The sequence below is a fragment of the Urocitellus parryii genome, chromosome 1 (assembly GCF_045843805.1).
Source record: "Urocitellus parryii isolate mUroPar1 chromosome 1, mUroPar1.hap1, whole genome shotgun sequence".
Taxonomy (NCBI): domain Eukaryota; kingdom Metazoa; phylum Chordata; class Mammalia; order Rodentia; family Sciuridae; genus Urocitellus; species Urocitellus parryii.
Window position 1 is genome coordinate 246,288,419 of NC_135531.1, and position 22,495 is coordinate 246,310,913.

General features: G+C 33.2%; 1 protein-coding gene across 1 annotated transcript in view; it reads right to left on the reverse strand.

The window, feature by feature from the left end:
* Window positions 1-14,978: 14,978 nt before the first annotated feature.
* Pgap1 (post-GPI attachment to proteins inositol deacylase 1) overlaps window positions 14,979-22,495 on the reverse strand; it is a 68,947-nt gene continuing 61,430 nt past the window's right edge. The window contains exons 22-27 of the mRNA XM_026408852.2: window positions 21,893-22,090; window positions 20,154-20,289; window positions 18,874-18,924; window positions 18,204-18,391; window positions 16,739-16,843; window positions 14,979-15,341 (exon numbers count right to left, since the gene is read on the reverse strand). Of these exons, the coding sequence (XP_026264637.1) occupies window positions 15,203-15,341; window positions 16,739-16,843; window positions 18,204-18,391; window positions 18,874-18,924; window positions 20,154-20,289; window positions 21,893-22,090 (817 nt within the window). The 3' untranslated portion in view covers window positions 14,979-15,202. The remainder of the gene's footprint in view (window positions 15,342-16,738; window positions 16,844-18,203; window positions 18,392-18,873; window positions 18,925-20,153; window positions 20,290-21,892; window positions 22,091-22,495) is intronic.

The following is a 22,495-nucleotide window of genomic DNA, read 5'->3' on the forward strand; positions in this document are numbered from 1 at the left end:
TTTGAATAGCTTCTCCTCAATAAAAGGGGTCAGCACATGCCCTTGCTCTCTCTCTTCCTGCGGACCCTTAAGGTCGGCAGAGCCGTCACAGCGACCCCAAACAAAAAGGTATTTGTGTCTCTTGTGTGGTTATTTCATGCAGCCCAGTTAGCCCAGTTTACCTGGAGTGATTCCTGAGCCTTTTAGTTGTGAGAACAGAAACCCAGCACACAAAACCATTTTATTTTATTTAATTAATTAATTTATTTATTTATTTAATTTATTTTTATGTGGTGATGAGGATCAAACCCAGGGCCTCGCACATGCTAGGCGAGCTCTCTAGCACTGAGCCACTTTGCACTCCCCAAAGTTGGCCCTATTAGTTTCATTCCCGCCTATCCCACTCAGTTAGAAATTATGGCATTTAAGTTGTCCTACATGATGAATACTCTCAAATCATTTCAATATTAAATGTTTCTAACACTACTGTAATGAGTCCAATTAAAATTAGAAAATTTCAAAGAAGTTCCAAATTGTCTTATTCTTTCGGTCCCAGCCTTTTTCCTGCTGGGACCTGTTCCTTGTTTTCTCCAGCTTGCTACAGGCCATCAACTCAGGCTGAGAATGGAAGCCCCAGGTGTCCCCAAGGCCTTGCCCTGGCACCAGAAGCACAAGAAGTCAGGAGAACTGGAATTGAAACATAGCTCCAGCTCACAGTCTGGCTGAATTGACAGTGTATTTCCTGGCTTTTTGTTCCTCTACAATGTAACGCTTCTTCTGCAGGATGGGTGAAGGCAGATTAGCTGTTTTCCCAGTTTGGGCCAAACTGTGACTAAATTCATTTTTCCTTTTTAAATTGTTTTTTTCTTATTTCTGATGCAGGTGTATGACTGAATCAAGTCAGTTGGGGCCTTGAATCCAGGGCTCTGACCTGGACTCTAGTAGCAGTATTGCCAAGAGGCAGAGAGACAACATTTCTGGCCCTGTGAAGACTACCAGGGAGATAATGCCACACAAATATCTTCATGTTTCTGCATGGCTGGGCTTCCTCAGCAAGGGAACTGACATGCTATAAAGTTAATGTCTTCTTTCTCTGGAGTCATTTGCTCTTTAATGCTCTTCCTCCGCTGGCCTCCTGTCTGGTGAGGCCACATGTTTACATTTTAAGGGGGGAGGAAGATGAATTTCTGAGCCATTTGTTTGTATTTCAAAGGACCATAAAACATTTGGGAGCACAGGTTCCCTCCCTTTCTCAGGAGGGAAGGAGGGAAGCATGTTGCTTCTACAAACTGTCAAAATGATAATTTTCCATTCCTCTTCTGTTGTGCAAAACAAAACTAAACTACACAAAAACTCCTTTTGCACTTTCAGGGTCTGTTGGCTCTCCTCACATTGCTCTCAAGGGAGAATAAAAAGCAAGGAGAACTGACAAGAATATTATTTTTATGTAATAGTTTCTGATCCAGAAACCTCACTTTTCATTCAAGATAATATAAATATAGATATTAAAAACCTATTAAACCCTCTACAAACCCATTATTTATCTTAGAGACATAATATATATTCACACACATGCATATTATTAAAGTACTCAGCAAGCCTAGTTATTTGGATTTCTTGCATAAGTATTTAGCTTTTTGTAAGTTCAACATGTAAATTTTGAAGTCATAAATTGAGAGATCTATGTGTTTGAAATATAAATGATATATATGGATTAGCATGTACCTGTATATTACTAAAGATGCAACAAATTGACTGGTGATGTCTAATTGTATGGCTAGCAGTGTAATTTATTCGGACTGTATTTTTGTACAGAGCAGTGCACACTACCTATGCCTCTGTGTCCTCTTTAATGACTAAAACTGTGCCTAGAAATTTCATCTGTCTTAAAAAATACAATATACTTCATGCTGTTTACACTATTAATTTCTCTACTGCTATACTGTATTATTTTTAAATATAGGACATGTTTACTACTTAAATATGAATTTTTAACCTGGTTACTTTTTTAAAACAGTCATCTGGGGTAAGCCTGTTTATCACTCCAGTGATTTTGAGTTTGCAGTTTCATGATCAGTTCATTTCATTACTTTTGTAGTTGACATGAAGTTATCTATCTGGAAGAAAATAAAAGTGGTTTCATTGAAAAAAAAAAAACCCTCAACTTTGCACAGCAAAGGAAACTAGCAAAGGAAACAAAGGAAACCTGAGGAATGGGAGAAAATATTTAGACAGCACACATCTCATAAGGGGGTAATATTCAAAATATGTAATGAAAAGCAACTCAATAGCAAGAAAACAACCTGATGAAAAAATGGGCACAGGTCAGACATGGTGGTGCACGCTTGTAATCCTAGCTACTATTGAGGCAGGAGGATTGAACGTTTGAGGCCAGTCTGGACAACTGAGGGAGAAGGGTCTCAAAATAAAATGTAGCTCAGTGGTAGAGCACCCTGGGTTCAAACTCCAGTACTGCAAGAAAAGAAAAGGACAAAAGATCTGAACAAATAGTTCTCTAAATAAGACACACAATGGTCAACAGGTTTAAGAAAAAATGCTCACCACTAATTATCAGGGAACTGCAAATCAAAACTATAAGGAGATATCCACATGGGTTAGAAAGGATGTTATCAAAAAGTCAAAGGAAAATAAATGCTGGTAAGGATGTGGAGAAAAGGGGGCGCTCATACACTGCTGCTTGGATGGTAATCTGGTACAGCCTATGGAAAACAGTATGGCAGTTCCTCAAAAAGTTAAAAATTGAATTACTATAAGATCCCCAAATCCCACTTCTGGATATCTATTCAAAGAAAATGAAATTAGTATCTTAAAGAATTACCTGCATTCCCATGTTCATTGTAGCACAATCCACGATAGCCAACGTATGGAATCAACCCTAAGTGCTCATTGATGGATGAATAAAACAAGTGGTGTGTGTGCACACCCATATACTAATAATGGAATATTATACAGTCTTAAAAAGAGAGAAATTCTGTCATTTTGACATAGATGTCACAGAGGACTATTACATTAAGTGAAATAACCTAATGGCACACAGGGAAGTCATATACTGAATGATCTTGCATATGGAATCTAAAAAAGGCAAACCACATAGAAGCAGAATGGTGGTTATCTTGAGTTTGGAGGATAAGAGAAACAGGGAAATATTGGTAGACAAGTACAAAGTTTCAGTTATGTAGGATGAATAAACCCTGGAGATCCAATGTACATGTTGAGTGTTAGCAGTCAATAATTGTATCGTATACTTGAAATTGCTAGGAGGGGGCTGGAATTGTGACTCAACAATGGTGGAGTGCTCACCTACCACATTCGAGGTCCTGGGTTTGATCCTCGGCACCACATAAAAATAAACAAATAAAATAAAGGTATAAAAAATTATTTTAAAAAATTGCTAGGAGGGCACATCTTAAATGTTTTCAACACACACGTGCTTGTGCACACACACGGTAATTATAAGAGGTGATATAGTAATTAGCATGATTGTGGTAATTATTTCACAATGTACACGTATGTATCAAAACACCAATTATTTATTTATTTATTTATTTGGTATACATGGATGCAATATCTTTATTTTGTTCATTTATTTTTTTATGTGGAGCTGAGGATCGAACCCAGGGTCTCTCATTTACGAGGCGAGCGCTCTACTATTGAGCTATAACCCCAGCCCCAATTATTTATTTTTAAGTTATTTTTATTTATTCCTGAATAAAATTGGGGAAAAAACAATCTAAAAGGATTACAGAATATATCCTAAGTTTCTCCAAATGGGGTTTGTACATTGTGAGTGATGTGTGTGCAAGACAACATATTTAGATGTGGGAGGAAAATGACTCATTTTCATGTATTTAGAATTGTTACTAGTATTTTATACACCGAATGACACCAACACACACCCATCTTTATCGCAGATGACTGCAATCAAGTGTGTGGGATGGAAGCAGAGAGAAGACTGGGGATGCCACTGCATGTAGGATGACAGGCATTCTACTACTACTCTCTTCATTTGCTTGTTCCCTTTAAGCTTATTGTGACATAACTGTACATATAAGTAAGTTAAAGAACTCACGTATTATACTATGAAGGAAATACACTCTACTCCTTTACCAGCTTCATGAGGAATTAAAAAGAATAATCATATCTGATAATTTTAATGTCATTTCTTCCCATTAAAACTCACCAGGATTTGAAAAATCAATTTATATCCATTATTGCCCTAAGTATATTTGATCAAGGTATTAGCTACTGATTGTATGAAGCATTATAATTAGCAAAATATTTTAAGATTTAAAAAACATATAAATCTTCACCATGTCATTGTAGATATTATTTACATATTAGCATAGTGGTATGTTTATGGGGGGAAGTTTAAACTTTTTTTTTTTTTTAACAATGAAGGTGTGCAATCAAAAAGCTCTTGAGGTCATTATCTAACATAGCCACATTTCCCTTTATGGATCTGTAATTTCAAAAATTAATTAAAAATTTAAAGTAAGTATCATGGAGAAAGTAAAATAGTAGTTACCAGAGACTGGGGAGGAGAATAGAAAGGTAAAGTTTTAATGGATATTTCCAGTTTGGAGTTCCCCCCACCCCAGAGTTGGGGATCAAACCCAGGGCCTCACACATTAGACAAGCACTCCAGGCTGAGCTACATTCCCAGCCCCAGCACTCCATTACAAAGACGAAAAGTTATGCTGATGAATGGTGGTGATGGCTGCAATTATGGAGGTATTTAATATCACTACATACTTAAAATGTGCAAGATGTAAATTGTCCTGTGCAATCTAAAACAAAAATTAGGGAACAAAACTAGTAAGAACAAAGATTTCTAAATATAGCAAATGTTATACTTTCTTAATTAGAACACAACTCTATTCTTTTATAAAGGGTAAAGCAATGCCTTTCTAAACCTAAAATCCTTTTTTTCCCCCTCCAGTAGGTCAAAAATCTTTTACAGAAAAAAAATCAACTTCCTCCTCTCTCTTCTATCCCAATCCTCTGCCATCTTAAGGGCAACAATGCCCCCCACCCCATGTGAAATGCAGTTTCCTACATGTGAGGAAACAGAGACTGAATCAGAAAAGCTACTCTTTGTCATGTACAAAAAAGAATAAATTCAAAAAAGAAAGGAAAGAAGTTACTCTTTAAGCACCTTTTAAACTTTTGTGGTTCTAGACCAAGTAGGCCTTCATTGCTTCAGCTGAATTTTACACTTTCACTCCTAGATTATTTTAACTCTTTTCTCTTAAGCTCTATAATTCTTTCTTGATCCGAATGGCACCACATAGTAAATGTAGAAAGCACAGTGACTGGGTCCTTTTCGTTGAACATGTGTTAATATGAATTATGAATATTTCTTATAGAACTATTCCATACAGGAGATGATTTGCATGACTATTTATCTTCATGAGCATGTACCTTTGCAAAACCCAAAGCTTTCGCTTCCACAGTATACAGGGATTTATGCACACTTAGAAAGTCTATGGAATTTAATTCTTTCTCTCTATATATATTCAAGAGAAAATTACTAGAACTCTTTTTTTTTGATACTGGGGGTTGAACCTGGGGTGCTTAACCCTTGAGTTACATCCTCAGCTCTTTTTATTTGAGACAGGACCTTACTAAGTTGCTTAGGGCCTTGCTAAATTGCTGGGGCTACCTTTGAACTTGGAATCCTCATGTCTCAGAATCCCAAATTGCCGGGATTACAGGCATGCTATTAGAAGCATTTTTTTAAAAGCCAATTTGATCTATCATTTTACTTGAGTTTGTCATGATTCCCCACTCATACCCAACAAGAAATTATACCTATTAAGTACAGTTAAATGCTACAACTCAATAAGGCAATTTGGTATACTCTTCCTTAATTTCAGGCCACATCACCCTGCAAAAGAACAAATCCATCTCTCACCTAATCTCATGTACAAGAAAAACAACCCAGGAGTGAGAGACATAATTTACTCCTTTAAAGGCCATTTAAAATTCAATGACTGCATCGAGGGGCTTTTTTTCCCCCCACAAAAACATTTTATATTTAACTCATCAGCTCTCTGAATTAAAATTAAGGAATTATTACATATATCAGTTATGCAAAAACACTTTAGTTCAATGTTTTATGTGGTAGGCAGAATTCTAAAATCCTTAAAATTCTCATGCCCTGGTATACATACCTTGTATAATAATGAATCCCCTCTCCTGGATGGTGGGTGGAACCTGTGACTATGATGGAAATATGATTATTGCATTATATGGCAAAGAGGATTTTGCAGATGAGTAATTAAGGTTGACTTCGAATTAACCAAAAACGGGAATTATCACTGGATTCTAGCTATTCACTTAAGCCCTTTAAATCAGGGTTTAAAGATGAGAGGGAGAGAAAGTAAAGTGGTTTAAAATGTAGTTCTGCTGGTCTTGAAGGGGCAAATTGCCATGTTGTGAAGTGTTAGGTTGTAGGACATGGCACCAAAGTGCAACAGTCCCAGGTCAACAGCAAGAAAACAGGAAGCTCAGTCCTATCACCCACAAGGAAGTGAATTGGATAACTTGAATGAACCTCAGATGGCTTAACAGAGTCATTTGAGTGATTCCAAAAGTCCAAGACTCAATAGAGAACACAGTGGGTTGTGTTTGAACTTCTACAGAATTGTGAACAAATAAATGGTTGTTGTTTTAAGTTGTTAAATTTGTAGTAATTGGCCATGCAGTCATTACATGGGAATTAACTTATATATAAGGGAAAGGGAATGAAGAGGAAATCGAAAATGGGGAGTAAAATTGGTGGGAAAGGCTCACAGGTTTTCATGTTGCATGCTCAGTCATTTCACAATTTTGTTGGTTTCAAGATAATCCTCTAGATATCCAAAGAATACACTAAGGTTTCTAGTTATGTATTTCTTATCCTTAAAACTTTACATTTTGGGGTATATATAATAATGTACACAATATTAGTGTATGTGGATAACTCAAATATTCATGTACTTAGGAATTCTGGTTAAAATAGATACTTGTCCCTCAAAATCTCTTATTTCTTCCATCTATTTTAATGAAGTTTGAATCTATTCTAAACTCTCAAATTATTTGGTATTCTTTTAGGCATCTTATAACCCTATAGATTATCTTTCGAATTGCTTCTAGGAACACAAACAAGTTAATTTTAATGACCAAGGCAATGCCATCAAACACTTGAGAATTAATTTGGGTCACTTTTCAAATCAGAATTCCAGGCCTCTTTCCCCTCCTCCCCCCAGATTTAGGATTGAACCCAAGATCTCACCCATACTAGACAAGCAATGTAACATTCCTAGTCCTTAAAATATATAAATATATGTTTTGAGATAGGGCCTAAGTTGTCCAAGCTAGCCTTGAACTTGTTATCTTCTTGCCTCGGTCCCCATAGTAGCTGGGATTACAGATGGTTGTCACTGAGCCTAACTAAATTTCTCCTTTAAAGATCAAATTTAGTAGTTATGGGGTAACCTGGAAATCTGTTTATAATGTCTAAATCATTCTCATTCTTACTAAACTGGGCACCCAGGAATACACTCAGCTTAAACAAGTGGAAAGCATGGTTTTTAAAAGAAACATAACTATATAATTCCTTAAAACATAATGTGAACTACAAAGTATCCATACATATGTATGTGGGAAGCTACAAAATACAAATTGGAAAGTATCTGAATGTATCTTGCTTTCAGTATTTACTTGTGATATATCATGCCCATGCTGAATGGACATTCTGGAATGCTAAAACATGTAAAGAAATAATTTTTCAAGGTTTTTTTTTCCTGCGATAGTATTATGGAAGAGTCTGTGAACTATTAAGCAACCTTTGTACCACATGTGCTTATTCACCAAATTTATTTTTGAACATTCAGAACACCAGATTATGACATTAAAAAGAAAGCACCAAAATTGCTACACATTAATACCTGAGCAGAGACTGAAGGCAAATATTCATCTATAAACTTACACCATAATGTGGAAACATAAGAAAAAAAATTCACAACACTCTATGAAGCACAATAAGTAGCACTTTTTCTGAATTACAACCAGTTAAATGTAACAATATTAATTACATCATACCAAAAATACACACAAAATTACACATAAGTGTATTTAGTATACCACACATTGTACAAAGTACTGGAGAAGATCATGCATGTTTAAATGGAAAGATCCTCGAGGTGACAATAATTTTTCAATATATATACTACAGGACAAGTTCCTTTGCACTATTAAGTACTGTTATTATGCAATGTACTTTCTGGATGAGAACAAAATCAATTTGCTAATAAATGATTTCTTACTGAGTCTATCTCAGAACAACAAACTTTGTCCTCTGTAAAATTTTTAACTGTGATATAAAAATTGATATAGGTTGAAAGCCACTTATTTACTACATACCCTTGCCCAAATTATTTTCTTGTCAATTTGACCAGGCTTGAAGGAAAGACATATCATCTTTCTATATAGTTTTAGAGAAACCTACCTTGTCTTTGAGGGATGGTAGTGGTGGTAAAATAGGAAGGAACAAATATGTTGAGTCTATGTTCAAAACTAAAATTGAGAAATAAAACACACGCTCTGAGAACACAGAAATGTGGGCATCTTTTAGTAGAGAACATGACTGTCTTATAAATGGAATAATTCGAACTTTAATAGAAATTGTGCCATTATTTTAAATAAGCACAGTAAAGATACAAGACTATACATTAAAAAAACAAGCAAATAAAAACTGGAGCCAGTTTTATCTTGGTATCTTAAAAATAATTAGGAAGGAAAAAGAAAAGAGAAAAATGTTAAAAATGTACTACATGAATCTGAGTTTAGTTGCTAAAAATCATTATTGGATAAATGAATCTTATTTGACACATATAAACACAAACCTCAACAATCTATAGAAAAATGAATACAGGTCTTAGGAAAGAGCTTGCATCTTTGTTAGACTACTCATTAATATGACAAAAAAAATTACATTTTGAAGATTTGTTTTTCCATGCACAATATGTTCATAGGTGCCATGACCTTCTCCTAAAATAATGTTGTTGTTTTCACAAAAACTTTAGCCAAACTTAATTTTCTACATCTATGTGGCCTAAGTCAATCTTAATTTGAAAACAAGAACTCTGGAAATTAAGGGCGGCCTCAAGAACAATAGTTCTGCAATATTAAGTGAACTACTAGTCAGCTTTTAAAATTTTTCTCCAACTTCAAAGAAAAGGATTTAGGATCAGTTTGAAAAGGCCACCCACAATAAAATATACAGGTATAAAACTGCAGGGCATTTCTTTATCATTTTAAGGCACAGTCTTTTTTACTCCAAATGACTACAAGTTAAAGGTCACAGTGATATATATTTAATTTTGGTCTGGTTTCTCATGGGTATGTTGCTACATTTATAGTTAGTCTTAAGTTTAAGAAACTGTAATACAATCACTTCAAAATAATATATTTAAGTCATTTTTATGTTTTTAAAAATGTAAATACATAATACAATTTCCTAATATATATACACACTAAAAATTGGATTTTCTTCCCACCCCCACAACAGAGGAGGACAAAGTTATTTCTATCAGTTTTACATCAAATACCTATTTGACAATGTAGAAAGCATGATTATGTTAAAATACAGACATCTCCTATTTAGAATAAATTGTTCAACACAGAGGACAAACTCATTCCAAAGGACAGTATATAGTAAATTCAGATTTTGTACATTGTCTTTTCATTAATATCACCCACAGTCCCCATTAGATAATTGGATAAACTATTATTAAATCAAGGCCAAATATTTCAACATTTGCTTTTCTGTGCTATGTCTTTACTTCCAACAAAACTTATTCAAACTGTATCAACATTACTGGGCAGAGAAATGTGATTAAATGATGGAAAACACTATGAAGGTCTGAAATGTCCTTAAAATTTATATGAGAAATTAAAGCATTTCAAGTAGATAAACAGCAGTTTCTGAGCCTATCATATTTCTACTTTTCTCTCACAAGTACTACCATATTAATGTAACCTTTAGCATTAACATTTTGATTGTTTTATAATATTTTCCTTTAAAATTCACATGTTAAAAAGTGTATTTCATTATACTTTGCTAGGGTCTAGTGGATAATTTCCCCATATGACCACATAAAGGGAATGAGTGGAAACATAGAAAACAAAAGAAATTGCAAACTTTCAATTAACATAAAAAAGACACCCATACCTATACAACAAAAATTAATGTCCTACATCACAAAATTAATCAAAACCAAAATTATTTCAAATGATTACGTCAATGATGAAAGGTCAGTATTGGGTGACCTGATTTTTACCAAATAAAATCAAAACATTAAAAAATCATACAAAATATAACATAATATACCATAATTGAGTATTTTCAAAGAAAAATTAGAATATGAGAATTTTCATGATATACACATTTATTATAAGTCCTAAATGAAGAATACTGAAAAAGATTATTTTTGCTTTAATCCCAATATGTTAAGAAAGTTTCATTGGCACAAATATCCAGAGGTATTTTACAATTTCATTTAGCTTTGGTGGTAAAGTATGTTTACCAGATGAATACAGTTAGAGTTTTCAATACAGAGCTTTGATGCTAATAATAATTCAAATGTATTTTCTTCCTAAAAAAGGATGTAAAAGTCCAATATGAAACAGAATAAGTGCAACATGAAATACAAAATATGCCTATCATTTAGGCTTTTGGACAGTTAATAGCTATGCTTTGTCTATAAACTTTTTTACTCATAACATTACTACTATATAAATACTAAAAGTCAAAATAACATTAAAAATAGCATATGAACTTTACAAAATGGCTACTTTTAGATTTCCTAAACTAGGACTAGAATTTGAATATGAGAACAAACTTATCCTAATTAAAATACATCAACAGATACAGTTTTTCATAAATGTTGAAAGTTATAATGTACAGAATGTTTACAGATTGATCTGAATCTTATGCAAAATCCTCAGAAATTAACTGGTTTCCTGGTATCTAAAATCTTAAATTTTGAGCAGCATAACATGCCAAACATTTTTAGAAGGTACTGTACTTGATTTAAAAAGCATTAACCTAAGACAATTTAATCAAGATGTATCTTAGAATATCACTTAACTTTTGAACAACCCTGTTATCAATTTAGGTGTACTGTCACACTTACATTATTAATGTAATAACAGTTTGTCTATTCTATTTCCAAAGTTTTTTCTGTTCTTTGAACTAAGTTACTAAGATATAAAATTCAGTTTTCCCTATTCATAATATAATTTATTTAAAACAATATGAATTCTTGAGCAATTACAGTATACACATTTGCACTTGGATCACTGACTCAAATTTTCTTTCCTATTGTCCTTATGAAAAGTAAACACTTATTTTCTCAATTTACTAAAACTTATTGTGAAAGAATCCATGAGTAATGTGTATAAATAAACTTCAGAATTTGAAATGTTCTTAGTTCAAAAAGACTGGGATAAAAGTTCAGTTTCCACATAATTTTGTGAAAGTATCTTCTGCATTTATATTTATTTGCTAAGAAAGTCTTCCTGGCAGGGTTTAATTTCCTGAAAGAAAGATAACTTTTATTGCTCCCTTTTATTCTGGTGAGCAAGTGGCATACTTTCCCAATTGATTTTCCCCTTTAATAAACTTCACAAGGTATTTTGTTTCCTATGGTATACAAATTCAAAAAAATCCTATAACACTGAGAAAACACAAAGTGATGATGAAAAATAATCAACAAATACCTCGTCATAGAAAGTCTCAACACCTTTTTGGGTTTTCCTCAAATGGTTTCAGTAACCAGTTCCTAAAACTTCAAATGCAGCACTCTAAGGTTTTGCACTAAACTAAATAATAATATAAGACATTACACTAATTTAGAACCAATGTAAGATGGAAATTAGGCCAAGTGATTTATCTAGAGATTCAGGAATCAGATTTTTATTTATGTTTCCTATTTTTCCCAGAGCTTTAAAAAGCTACATTGAAAGGTGTGTTTTATTTCCTTTTACTTCCTTTTATTTCCCTTGACCACTTTCTTTAAGAAATGCTAACAGGTAGTCAGGTTAAATGAACACATTATGCTATAAATGAGAAGGCTGGAGAGTCAAGGAAGCTATAGGAACTAGAAAATGAAAAAAAACAACTTACTTTATAACAAGTAGTGTCTAAACGAGTGATGAAATAAGCAGTAACAAACATTTAGTAGGCCTACCTACTATAGTTCCTTATTTTTCTTTGCTAAATTATTATGTGGATATTAGTATAGTTAGTTCATCCAAGAAAAGGAATTCCATCATACACATCTGAGTTTATCTGACCAAAATATTAAAAGATTAATCAATGTATTATTAATGTACATGAAAGGGATTCAAAATCAATGTTAAAAAAGGCATAGTGGCAAATATGATATATCAAGAACTATGTAATATTTTGAACAACCAACAATAAAAATAAAAAAAAATAAAAATAAAAACTAACAGCTTCTGTTAAAAAGGAAACTATTAAAAAAAAGGCATAGTGGCTTTTTAAAAACCACTGCTTTAAATATTTTCATTCTGGCAAAAATGAAGAAAATAAGAACCTAATTTAACTCTGGCATGAAAATGATCCAGAAATAAAAAAGTTTAACAGGTGCTGATGGTATACCTCAGTGGTAGAATGTGTTCTTAGCACGTGAGAGGGCCTGGGCTGGATCCCAGGGACCTACCCCCACTACCAAACACCATGTTAATGATTTCTATCATATTATCAGTTCTAGATTATAACAGCAGCAACTCCAGGGAAGGCTTTAGAAACACTGAAAGTATCCAATGTTTTTCCCTGTCCAATCTATATTCAATCCAGTATCAACAACAATGTCTAGGAATTATTTTATATGCAAAAATGTTTGCTCAAAACTTGATAATTTACTAAATAAAAATGCCTTAGGAGCAGAACACAGAAATTTGCAGAACTAGATTATCTCTAGCTGCCAATAAATAATTTCCTTTTCAGTAACTCTGCTAATAGATCTGTGCTGCTTTGTAGGATAATAAAGATTGTAAGCATGTTTCCCACAGTGTGTAATTTAAAGGCCAGGGAGTTTTCCTAATGATAGAAATAATCCATTTTGCTAATCCTCAGATGGAACCTACCTCTCACCTCTGGTAGCTACCTGAATTTAAAGTGCTTGATGAAGACCCTGTCAAAAATGTGTATATGTATGTATATTTGTATACATACAAATATAATGGCTAATGACCTAAAGTACTACTGTTTATAAAATGTTTAATTAATTTTGTAGTCCTTAAAATGAAATATTTTGTTGGCTTAAGTAAGACTTTAGAACTTGTTGGTAAGTACACTCCCACATATATATGTGGTTTGTCACAAAGACAAGTGTATAATCTAATAAAAATCTCTTTCCTCTCAGGTATTGAACATTCAAGCATTTTGTGGTTTATTATTTTTGCTATTTCTCTCAAACAAATAAAAGTCTGGTATGTCTCTAAGTTTACTATGCCTCCACTTTAGTGGTGTTGGTAAGTGATAATATGAATATTGAACAATAAGCATAAAACTGAAAATGACAACAACGGAATCATGCAAACTTACAACCCTCAGGTGAGAGTAAGACCTTCTCTGACTAATGCTAAAATCAAGGACCTGAGGAGGAATTAAGAAGGGAAATGAGTTAATGCCCCACAGTTATTAAAGTGGAAGGGACCCTCTATAGAATTAACAGCTTAGAGGTTGCAATGGAATCCAGATAAATGGCAGATGAAATAAAACTGATTCTCTAGGACGTCCCAGGGTACTAACAAGGACACAATTTTACATGTGTGACCATGGAATCACCAAACTTAAGGACATTACTTAAGAAGTTTGGAGTATTTATAGCACACACATCTAAAAGAAGGGCTCTATGAGCCAGGTATACTTCAGCCTGAGTTTATTCTATGTGAAGGCAAAGAGTACTATTTTCTTGTACTATGCTCCATCACCTTCTTCAAACTCTTGTTATTAAGAGTGAATCAAAATTTGAAATGAAATAGAAATGTTACTCTTATTTGTCAAACAGTAATTCTAGAAGTCACATAGGCAAATCAAGATTCTACTGTTAAATGTATTGGCTAACATCCCAATTTATTGAGGTGTATTGTTTATATTTATGCTATTAAGATGATAATACCTGTTTACTGTTATCCCATTACAGTATAGTTTCACACATCAAATGTGATACTACACTTGTGATCATGTTGATTTTTTTTTCACAGTAGACAAAAAATGGTGCAAACCTATAGTTGTTTCTGACCACTGGAGTTGTTATTTCAATAATCTATCATAGCCTGAAAACCTTTTTGCAACCATGGGTGCAATGAATTAATCAAATGGTATAAACCAAACTACTCTAATCCCAATATCTGTGAGAATGTTCTTTAAATTTAACAACAGATTTCTTAAATGATGCCCTGATATTCACCAAGAATATATGATAACAGAATTTCATTGTTTTGAGTCTGAATCATGTTTCCATCATCAGTCTTGCTCTGGTTACCAAAAAGCAGGTCTCCTTATAATTCAAAGCTTTATTTCCATAGATGTAAGAAGACAAAAGGTCTATTCTGTTCACCCTGGCTGCCGAAAACCAACCAAAGACTCTTTGTGGTAATTTAACTTCTGAGAAACCAAACAGAGTGGATTTTGTCAGTCTTTTCTTTCTTTCATTTTTTTTGGTCAAATTTTTAGGACTTCTTTTTTAATATGTAAGATTACATATTGAAAATAGAAAACAGCAAATATAAAACAACCTACAGAAGAAAGCTTGATGAAACAAGCAGAATGTTTGATGTGAGACTACAAACAATGTTGCATCTACTGAGTCTCTAGAAAAAGATCCTTGGTATGGCTGATGAAGTAGACTAGGTGATATGCACAGGAGTCCTCAAAGCCAGGGGCCATCATATTTCTCCACTAATTTTGCAAAATGACTAATACCTAGAGGCCATACCACAAAACAAAACCATGCTTCATCTGTTTTCCTCAAGCATTACAAAACTAATTTCCTATTTTCAATACTGTAAAAATAGACTTGTGTTCTCCAAAGGATCTTGCTGCCCATATTGGTGGATCTGTATGTTCACTCTTATTACTGGCCCTAAAGGCATAAATCATCTTTATCATCATGTAAGTCCAGTCTTACATAAAGTTGCATAATGCATGGAGTAAGAGAGGTATGAAGACAAAGCATGGAACCCTGTATAAGTGTGCTGACCCAAAAGCAATCACACCAACAGCCAGAGGAAGTGGAAATTGTGAGGCAGTCTTCAACAATTTACTGTAAAGAGAGAAATATACATTGTTATGTAAACTGCAATGTGAGCCAAAACAGAATATGTCAATCTTTTATAGTTTTGGGAAAGGTAAGTATTCTAAGTGATTATAAATGAAATAATTTTTAATATAATAAATTTACCTGTCCATGATTTTTTTTAATATTTATTTTTTAGTTATAGTTGGGCACAGTACCTTTATTTATTTATTTATTTTAATGTGGTGCTGAGGATTGAACGCAGGGCCTCGCACATAGTAGGCGAGTGCTCTACTGCTGAGCCACAATCCCAGCCCTGTCCATGATTTTTTAGAAAGAGAAATATGAGCTATATTTTGACCAGAAAAGGGGAAAACATTTCTATTCAGAAAACAGCCAGTTTGGTTTGGTGTTTCAAATTTTAACAACAGAAAAATATTAGATGGACTGTTACTCAGCAATACTACTTCTAAAAATTTATCCTAGCAAAAATAATGCTATTCACTAAGATATAGCTACAGAAATGTTTATTTTAATTTTAGTTATGGTAACAACAAAACAAGCAAACTCAGAAGGAATTTTTCTTTACTTATTGATTTGTACTGGGGCTTAAACCCCCCAGGGGCACTTTACCAGTGAGCTATATCTTTTGTCCTATTCATTTTTTATTTTGAGACAGGGTCTCGCAAAGTTGCCGAGGCTAGCCTTGAACTTGCAGTTCTCCTGCCTCAGCTTCCTGAGTCACTGGTGTGTGCCACTGCACCCAGCAGGAACCTTCTTTAATTCCCAAAATGAAAGAACCATGTAAGTTAAGACATAAATGTTTTAAAAACAATACTACTCCCAGGAAAGACTATCACTGTTTTACTCCAAAAAGAGAAAGTGCAGATAAGAAGGGTTAAAAAGCTTGCTAAGGACATAAAGATATTGAATGGCAGAGCTAATATATAAGCCCCAGGTTGGCTTGATTCCAGAATATTTGCATATATCTTCCAGAATCAACTGAAAAGGCTCCCAGAGCAAACAACCAGTGAATGAAAAGCCAAATACTATTATGGAGAATTTAATCATATACAAAAGAAGTCTAATGGCATAATGAACCTTCATGTACCTGTTAGCCAACTTCAAAAATCATGGCCAATCTGAACTTCCATTCTTCCTGTACTTTTTAGAAGTAAGTCTTAGATATCTTTTAAGGGTTAACTTTTTAAAGAAAATAACCCATATTATTACATCCTAACAAGTAAAACTTATAATTAAAATAAGTATAGCATAATTACATAAAAACCCATAATACTGTTACTTTTAGGAATAATTAAATTAACTACAAATAAATAATATGCTTCAGAAATAAAAATAAAGTGTTAAAATAAAGTGTTATATCAGGAAAAGATGTAAGAAAAAGAAAGATTAATGTATCATACCTTGATTTTATTGAAACTGTGTAAGTATTTCCAAGAACTGCCATAGTTGGAATAAGGATAAATGCCAAAGGTTTACATGGATCAGGATTAAGTTTAAAATAATACCTATAATAAAAGAAAAGAAAAACCCCATAAGTCAACAAAACAGAACTGTTTGCTTTAAAAATTAATCAATCAATTAATTATGTACTAGAGATTGAACCTAGGGGTTCTTTATCACTGAGTTACAACCCAGCCCTTTTTATTTATTTATTCTTTGAGACTAAATTGCTGAGGCTGGCTTCGAGCTTGCAATCCTCCTGCTTCAGGATACCAAGCTGCTGGGACTACAGTTGTTTGCCACCACACCTGGCTTGATCTTTTTTTTTTTTTTGGTACCGGGATTGAACTCAGGGGCATTCAACCATGAGCCACATCCCCAGCCCTATTTTGTATTTTTATTTAGAGAAAGGGTCTCACTGAGTTGCTTATCACCTTGCTTTGTTGAGGCTGGATTTGAACTTGTAATCCTCCTGTCTCAGCCTCCCATGCTGCTAGGATTATAGGCGTACACCACTGTGTCTGGCTTAGCTTGATCATTTTAAATTACCAGAATCAATCAAATTCAATAATTTTCAAAACATTCCCATAGCAACATGGATAAAAGAGAGCTCTAAACAGCTCCTGAAATCTTTAATATGTACTTTTTGCTCTAGATCATCCTTATAACCCAAGGTTTTATATGGAGAATTGTGGTCAGATACTACTAAAGAAATAAAAACACCCAAAATGAAAGACTTCCCTTTTATAATCAGTTTATATCTTAAAGGTAGTATAAAATTTTTAAAAGGCAAATTATTTAAAATACATTAAAGCTGCTCTATGACAGATAAAATAAATGTTTATATAAATTAGCTGTCCCTTATCTTTTTAAAATTCAAGGATCTCATCTTTTGTATATATTTGACAGTAAGAGGTCTGTGGCCTTTCAGAATGATAAGTATGTGCTCTTCAAATAATTGCAACTGCAAATCTGTGAACACAAATCTGGATATTGAGTAAAATGAGGGATAAAAAGATATTAACATTTGGTAATCTTTTATTTCATTTATTGAACTTTTTTAGTTCTACCAACTTAAAAAAATATTTTCAATACTTACATACTCTGAAAGCTTTATATTATTTTTGTGTGTGTGTGTAGGGGGCTTGACTAGTTTTTGGAGGAGATGGCCTTTTATTTAGAAATGTACCAATAAGTAAAAATACAAATTGCTCTCTTTTTACAGATTTTTGAAGGAGGTAATATTCCAAAAGTTTATATTTTTATAGAACAGAAGAAAATATGAATGTACTGAAAATAAATTTCAGGTTCATAGCTTCTTATTCTTAAGGAATTTTCATGGCCCATCAGGAATATAAGCAAGTCTCTACTTGAACATATTCTTTGTCTAAACCAAAAAATAATAATTACATAAATGAAACACACCTAAGATTTTTTAACCAATAAATTAAAGATGGCATGCTGAGTAATACGATCCATGTTAATAAGTTAATCACAGTACTGTGCATGCGAAGACTGTCTTCAGCATCACTGGCAGATAAACGAAGATGGTGTACTGCAGAATCTTTATGGTGATTGGATTTTTTTTCACTTCTTCTAGAGTGTTTGGGATTCTATAAAGCAATAAAGTAAAAACATCAAGACATTAAGTACACAAAAATAAATCAGAGATATTTATTTTATTTAGAATCATAACTACTAACCAGTTAAATATGTATACCATTCCATTACCAAACTGAAATTACCTATTTAAATGGTACCTAATTAAATGATTACACTTATAAAAGTTTTATTCTTTGACTTGCTATTTTCACTTCTGAGAATATAGCCTCTAGGTAATTGCTCAAAATAAAACTTAAAAGATAATATTTTATAACAATAACAAAAATGGCATAGGTACTAACAAAGGTCAAATTAAATTTAGAATAATTTCAATGTATTTTAATAATCTTTTAAGTTCAGTTTTATTAAAGTTACTTAAAAATTAATAATACTTTCACACACTATCAAATTCTAACCTTTCTGAAAAATAAACTTATATTTTCTCATGTTCTTTCATATTAAAGCTATGTAGAGTTTTTAAAATACAACGTACCACGGGCTGGCTATTTTTAAAAGTTGTGAGGCTGGCTTGCAGATGAACAATCTAGGGGAAAAAATAACTTTAATTTACTTGTTTTGCAAAAAAGGTATAGGAGTTTCTATTAAAACTAAGAAGCACTGTAATCTGAAATTTAAAAAATCTAAACAACTAAAAATTCATTTATACATTTAAAAACATTCTTTTAGGAAAGATAAAACAACACATACTTGCTACCATGGATTAAAAAAAAGGAAATACTTGGAAAAAAAAAATACAAACTTCAGAGTATGTAGGGACCAGGATATGTTGCTACACCTTTTGCCTCCTGTGAACCTATGTTTGAATGATACCTTGCTATAGACATTTTATGTGTCTTATGGATAAAAAAATTTGATTATATTCAATATAAGAAGTACAAATAAAGAAGAAATACAAATCAATAATATACAGTGATGAAATATTTACAAGGACTTGAAAAATCTGTACATTTAATATATTTTAGTTCTTTAAGTATCTTAGAATGTTTTGCTTTTGTGTCAGTTGTCAGAAATACCTAACTTAAAAAACTAAATATGTTGTATTTATGAATTGAAGTAGGTTTAAATATTTTTTTCAGATGCACATAAATTCCTTTGTAAAACTGAAAATAGTCTATAATGAGCATATATTAGTGTTAAAAGCAGAGGAAAAAGTATTTGTTCAAAAAAAAAGTAATTGTTATCCATGTCAAGTGTCTACACATGAATGTTTAGGGTATGCAGTTGTATAACCTCCTGAATTTTCCTGCAAAGTTGTCAGCCTTCTTGGAAGTGTTTTTTGCTTCTTCAGTAAAACTATCAATCCATTATTTTTATCATTATATTCTCATTTTTCTGTAACATTTCTTAATATTTTATGTTGTCTCAGCATGATTAGTAACTTGATTTACAACTAAATTTTTGCTTTCTCTCACCCATGTTCAAAGAGAGGTACAAATAAAACCTTTCTGTTAAATTTTTTAAGTTATCATTTGCAAGAGTAAGAAGCAACAACCTAAAACAGATTATGTGTGTTTTCCTTTGTCTTTTTTTTCCTTAGCAAAAACCTCAACTCAGATGAGTAATCTCAGTTATACAGTAACTGTATACCATTTACATAACCAAGATGTTTAGAAAACCTTTATTTAAATCTATTATATAACAGAGGAGTGTTATAATGGTAATTAAAATTTTCATTAACAAAGCCTACAAGGCATTCTACACCTGCCTAACATAAAGCCCAGTCGTTCTGGCTTTACTACTGATTTGACCTACCTTAAATACGTAGTAAAGATAAGAAAGAAGTATGGCAAGTGCTCCACAAGTTGTCCAACTAATTATGATCAAAACAACTGTCAAAAAAGGTAAGTCTGGTGATATCATCTTGATATCTTTAGGAAGTTCAGAGGGTCTGGAATAAGAAGAAAGTTTAAAATAATAGAGTAACAGATATTTATACAGTCACATATAAGAAGAAAACAATATATAGGTTGAGCATCCCTAACCCCAAATTGGAAATGCTCCAAAATTCAAAAGTTTTAGCATTAACATGTTACAACTGGCAATTCCACACCTGATCTCATGTGATGGGTTACTGTTGAAATGCAGGTACACATTAAAAATATTGTATAAAATTATCTACAGGCTATGTGTATAAGGTATATAGGAAACATAAGTGAATTTTGTATTTGGACTTTGTTCCCATCCCTAAGATATCTCATTATGTACATGCAAATATTCCAAAAAAAAAAGTGAAATCTGAAACACCTGTGGTCCCAAGCATTTCAGAGGACTAATGAACCTGAAGTACTCTGCCAGCCTCTTCTACTTATTAGTATATAAGTGTCATGTGGTAAACATGTGGTAAACAGTATCAATAAAGGCATGTGGTCACATTAATTTAAGTTCCATAATATAGTGTGACAGCTCCTTTCCCATTTAGATACACGTAGCTAATACTTATAATAATGAAGACAAAAATGTTGCCAAAAAGTTAATTATAAACCCTGTGCCATACATCTCCACGCTTGATAGGAAGAACAATTTTCCATTTTTTTAAAGCCTTGAGACTACTCTGATGCTTGTTGGTGTTATTGTCAGACACCCCTGCCAAAAGCACCTCAGAAGGCAAAGTAAGAAGTACCACACCATAACCCCCATCCTCCATGAGAGTAAATCAGATAACATGTATGATACGGAGGAGTGGCGATGGAAATCAGATTGGTGTTTTACTTCAGATTCTAACTGTGTGTTTGGGCTCTTAATATAACTCTAGATTGTTTTAGTGTCCTTGGAGGTTTTATACATTTCATCTAATAGGATGCTAAATATATTGATTGGCGTCTCTTGCCCTCAGGTTTCATTATCAAATTGAGCATACAAAAGCACTGCAGAGAAACAATCCCTTGTGAGGGATTTACAACCATGAAATTTGTCAAGCGTTCTTGACTAACTCTTGGGCACTAAAGTCAATATCCAAGGTGGCATTTAATTTTCAATAACTAATAAGCTTTGATAAAGGCATAATTTGGAACTAACTCTTGCTTTTGCTAGTTATACATCTTTCCTTACAAAATAGTTTAGTGGATCTTGTTGGGAGCCCCTCTGGAAATACATGCCCTTAAGTCCTGAGCAAGAGATACTGAATAATTATTGCACCCCTCAATAACTTGGGCTTTACCTCCACTCAGATAATGAGGCCTGACTCCAGGACTAGGCGTCACCCGGTGGGTTTGAGTTACACTCACCTGTTCCTTTGTAATCCTACCCCTTGCCTCATTTGAATGGCTTCTCCCCAATAAAACTGGGTTCAAGGTGTGCTCTTTCTCTTTCTTGCCTGCCTTGCCTCCATTGTGGGAGCTGGGTCAGAACCCAAAGAAAAAGGTATTTCTCTGTCTCTGTGTGATTATTTCGTGCCAGCCCAGTTCACCTGGAGTGACCCCGACTGGTTTAGTTGTGTGTCACGGCAGAATCTGATTAAAAGAAGTAGGAAAGCTTTGAGTCATTCATTTTACCTTTTCAAAGTTAGCCATAATGAGGAAAGGAGTCTCACAGATGCAGAAGACAGTAGGCCACTCCAGTAGGCAGTACATGTTCCAAATAGAAAGAGAATCAAGGATACAAGGGGGAAACACATACTCTGACTAGTTAAAACAATGGCATCTAATTCTGGTAACAATAATAAGTCCCATAATTCCTTAAACCATTTATACCTGTGGACAAAAGAAAACAAAATGAAAGCAAAACAATGAATAAACACTCCCAATAACTAATATTCCACGATTTCATATTTGAGGTGTTTGACCATTCACTAGAGTCTTTAATGTTCCATGATTCTCAATTTATAAATTTATCCTGAAAAATAAATTGGAAGTCTCTGAATGAAAAAAGTCATTTATCTCCCAAGAAAATCTACCTATCAGAAACTATCTGAGTACTGACTCTCAACACAGCTTTACTGCACTCTTGATTTCTCTATGAAGCAATGCATTCTTATTCATGTTTTCTTTCTCTTTTTTTAAGAAGCCAACAACTAGTTGGTTAAGCACCTTTTTTTTTTTTTTTTTTTTTTTTTTAGTTTTCGGTGGATACAACATCTTTCTTTGTATGTGGTGCTG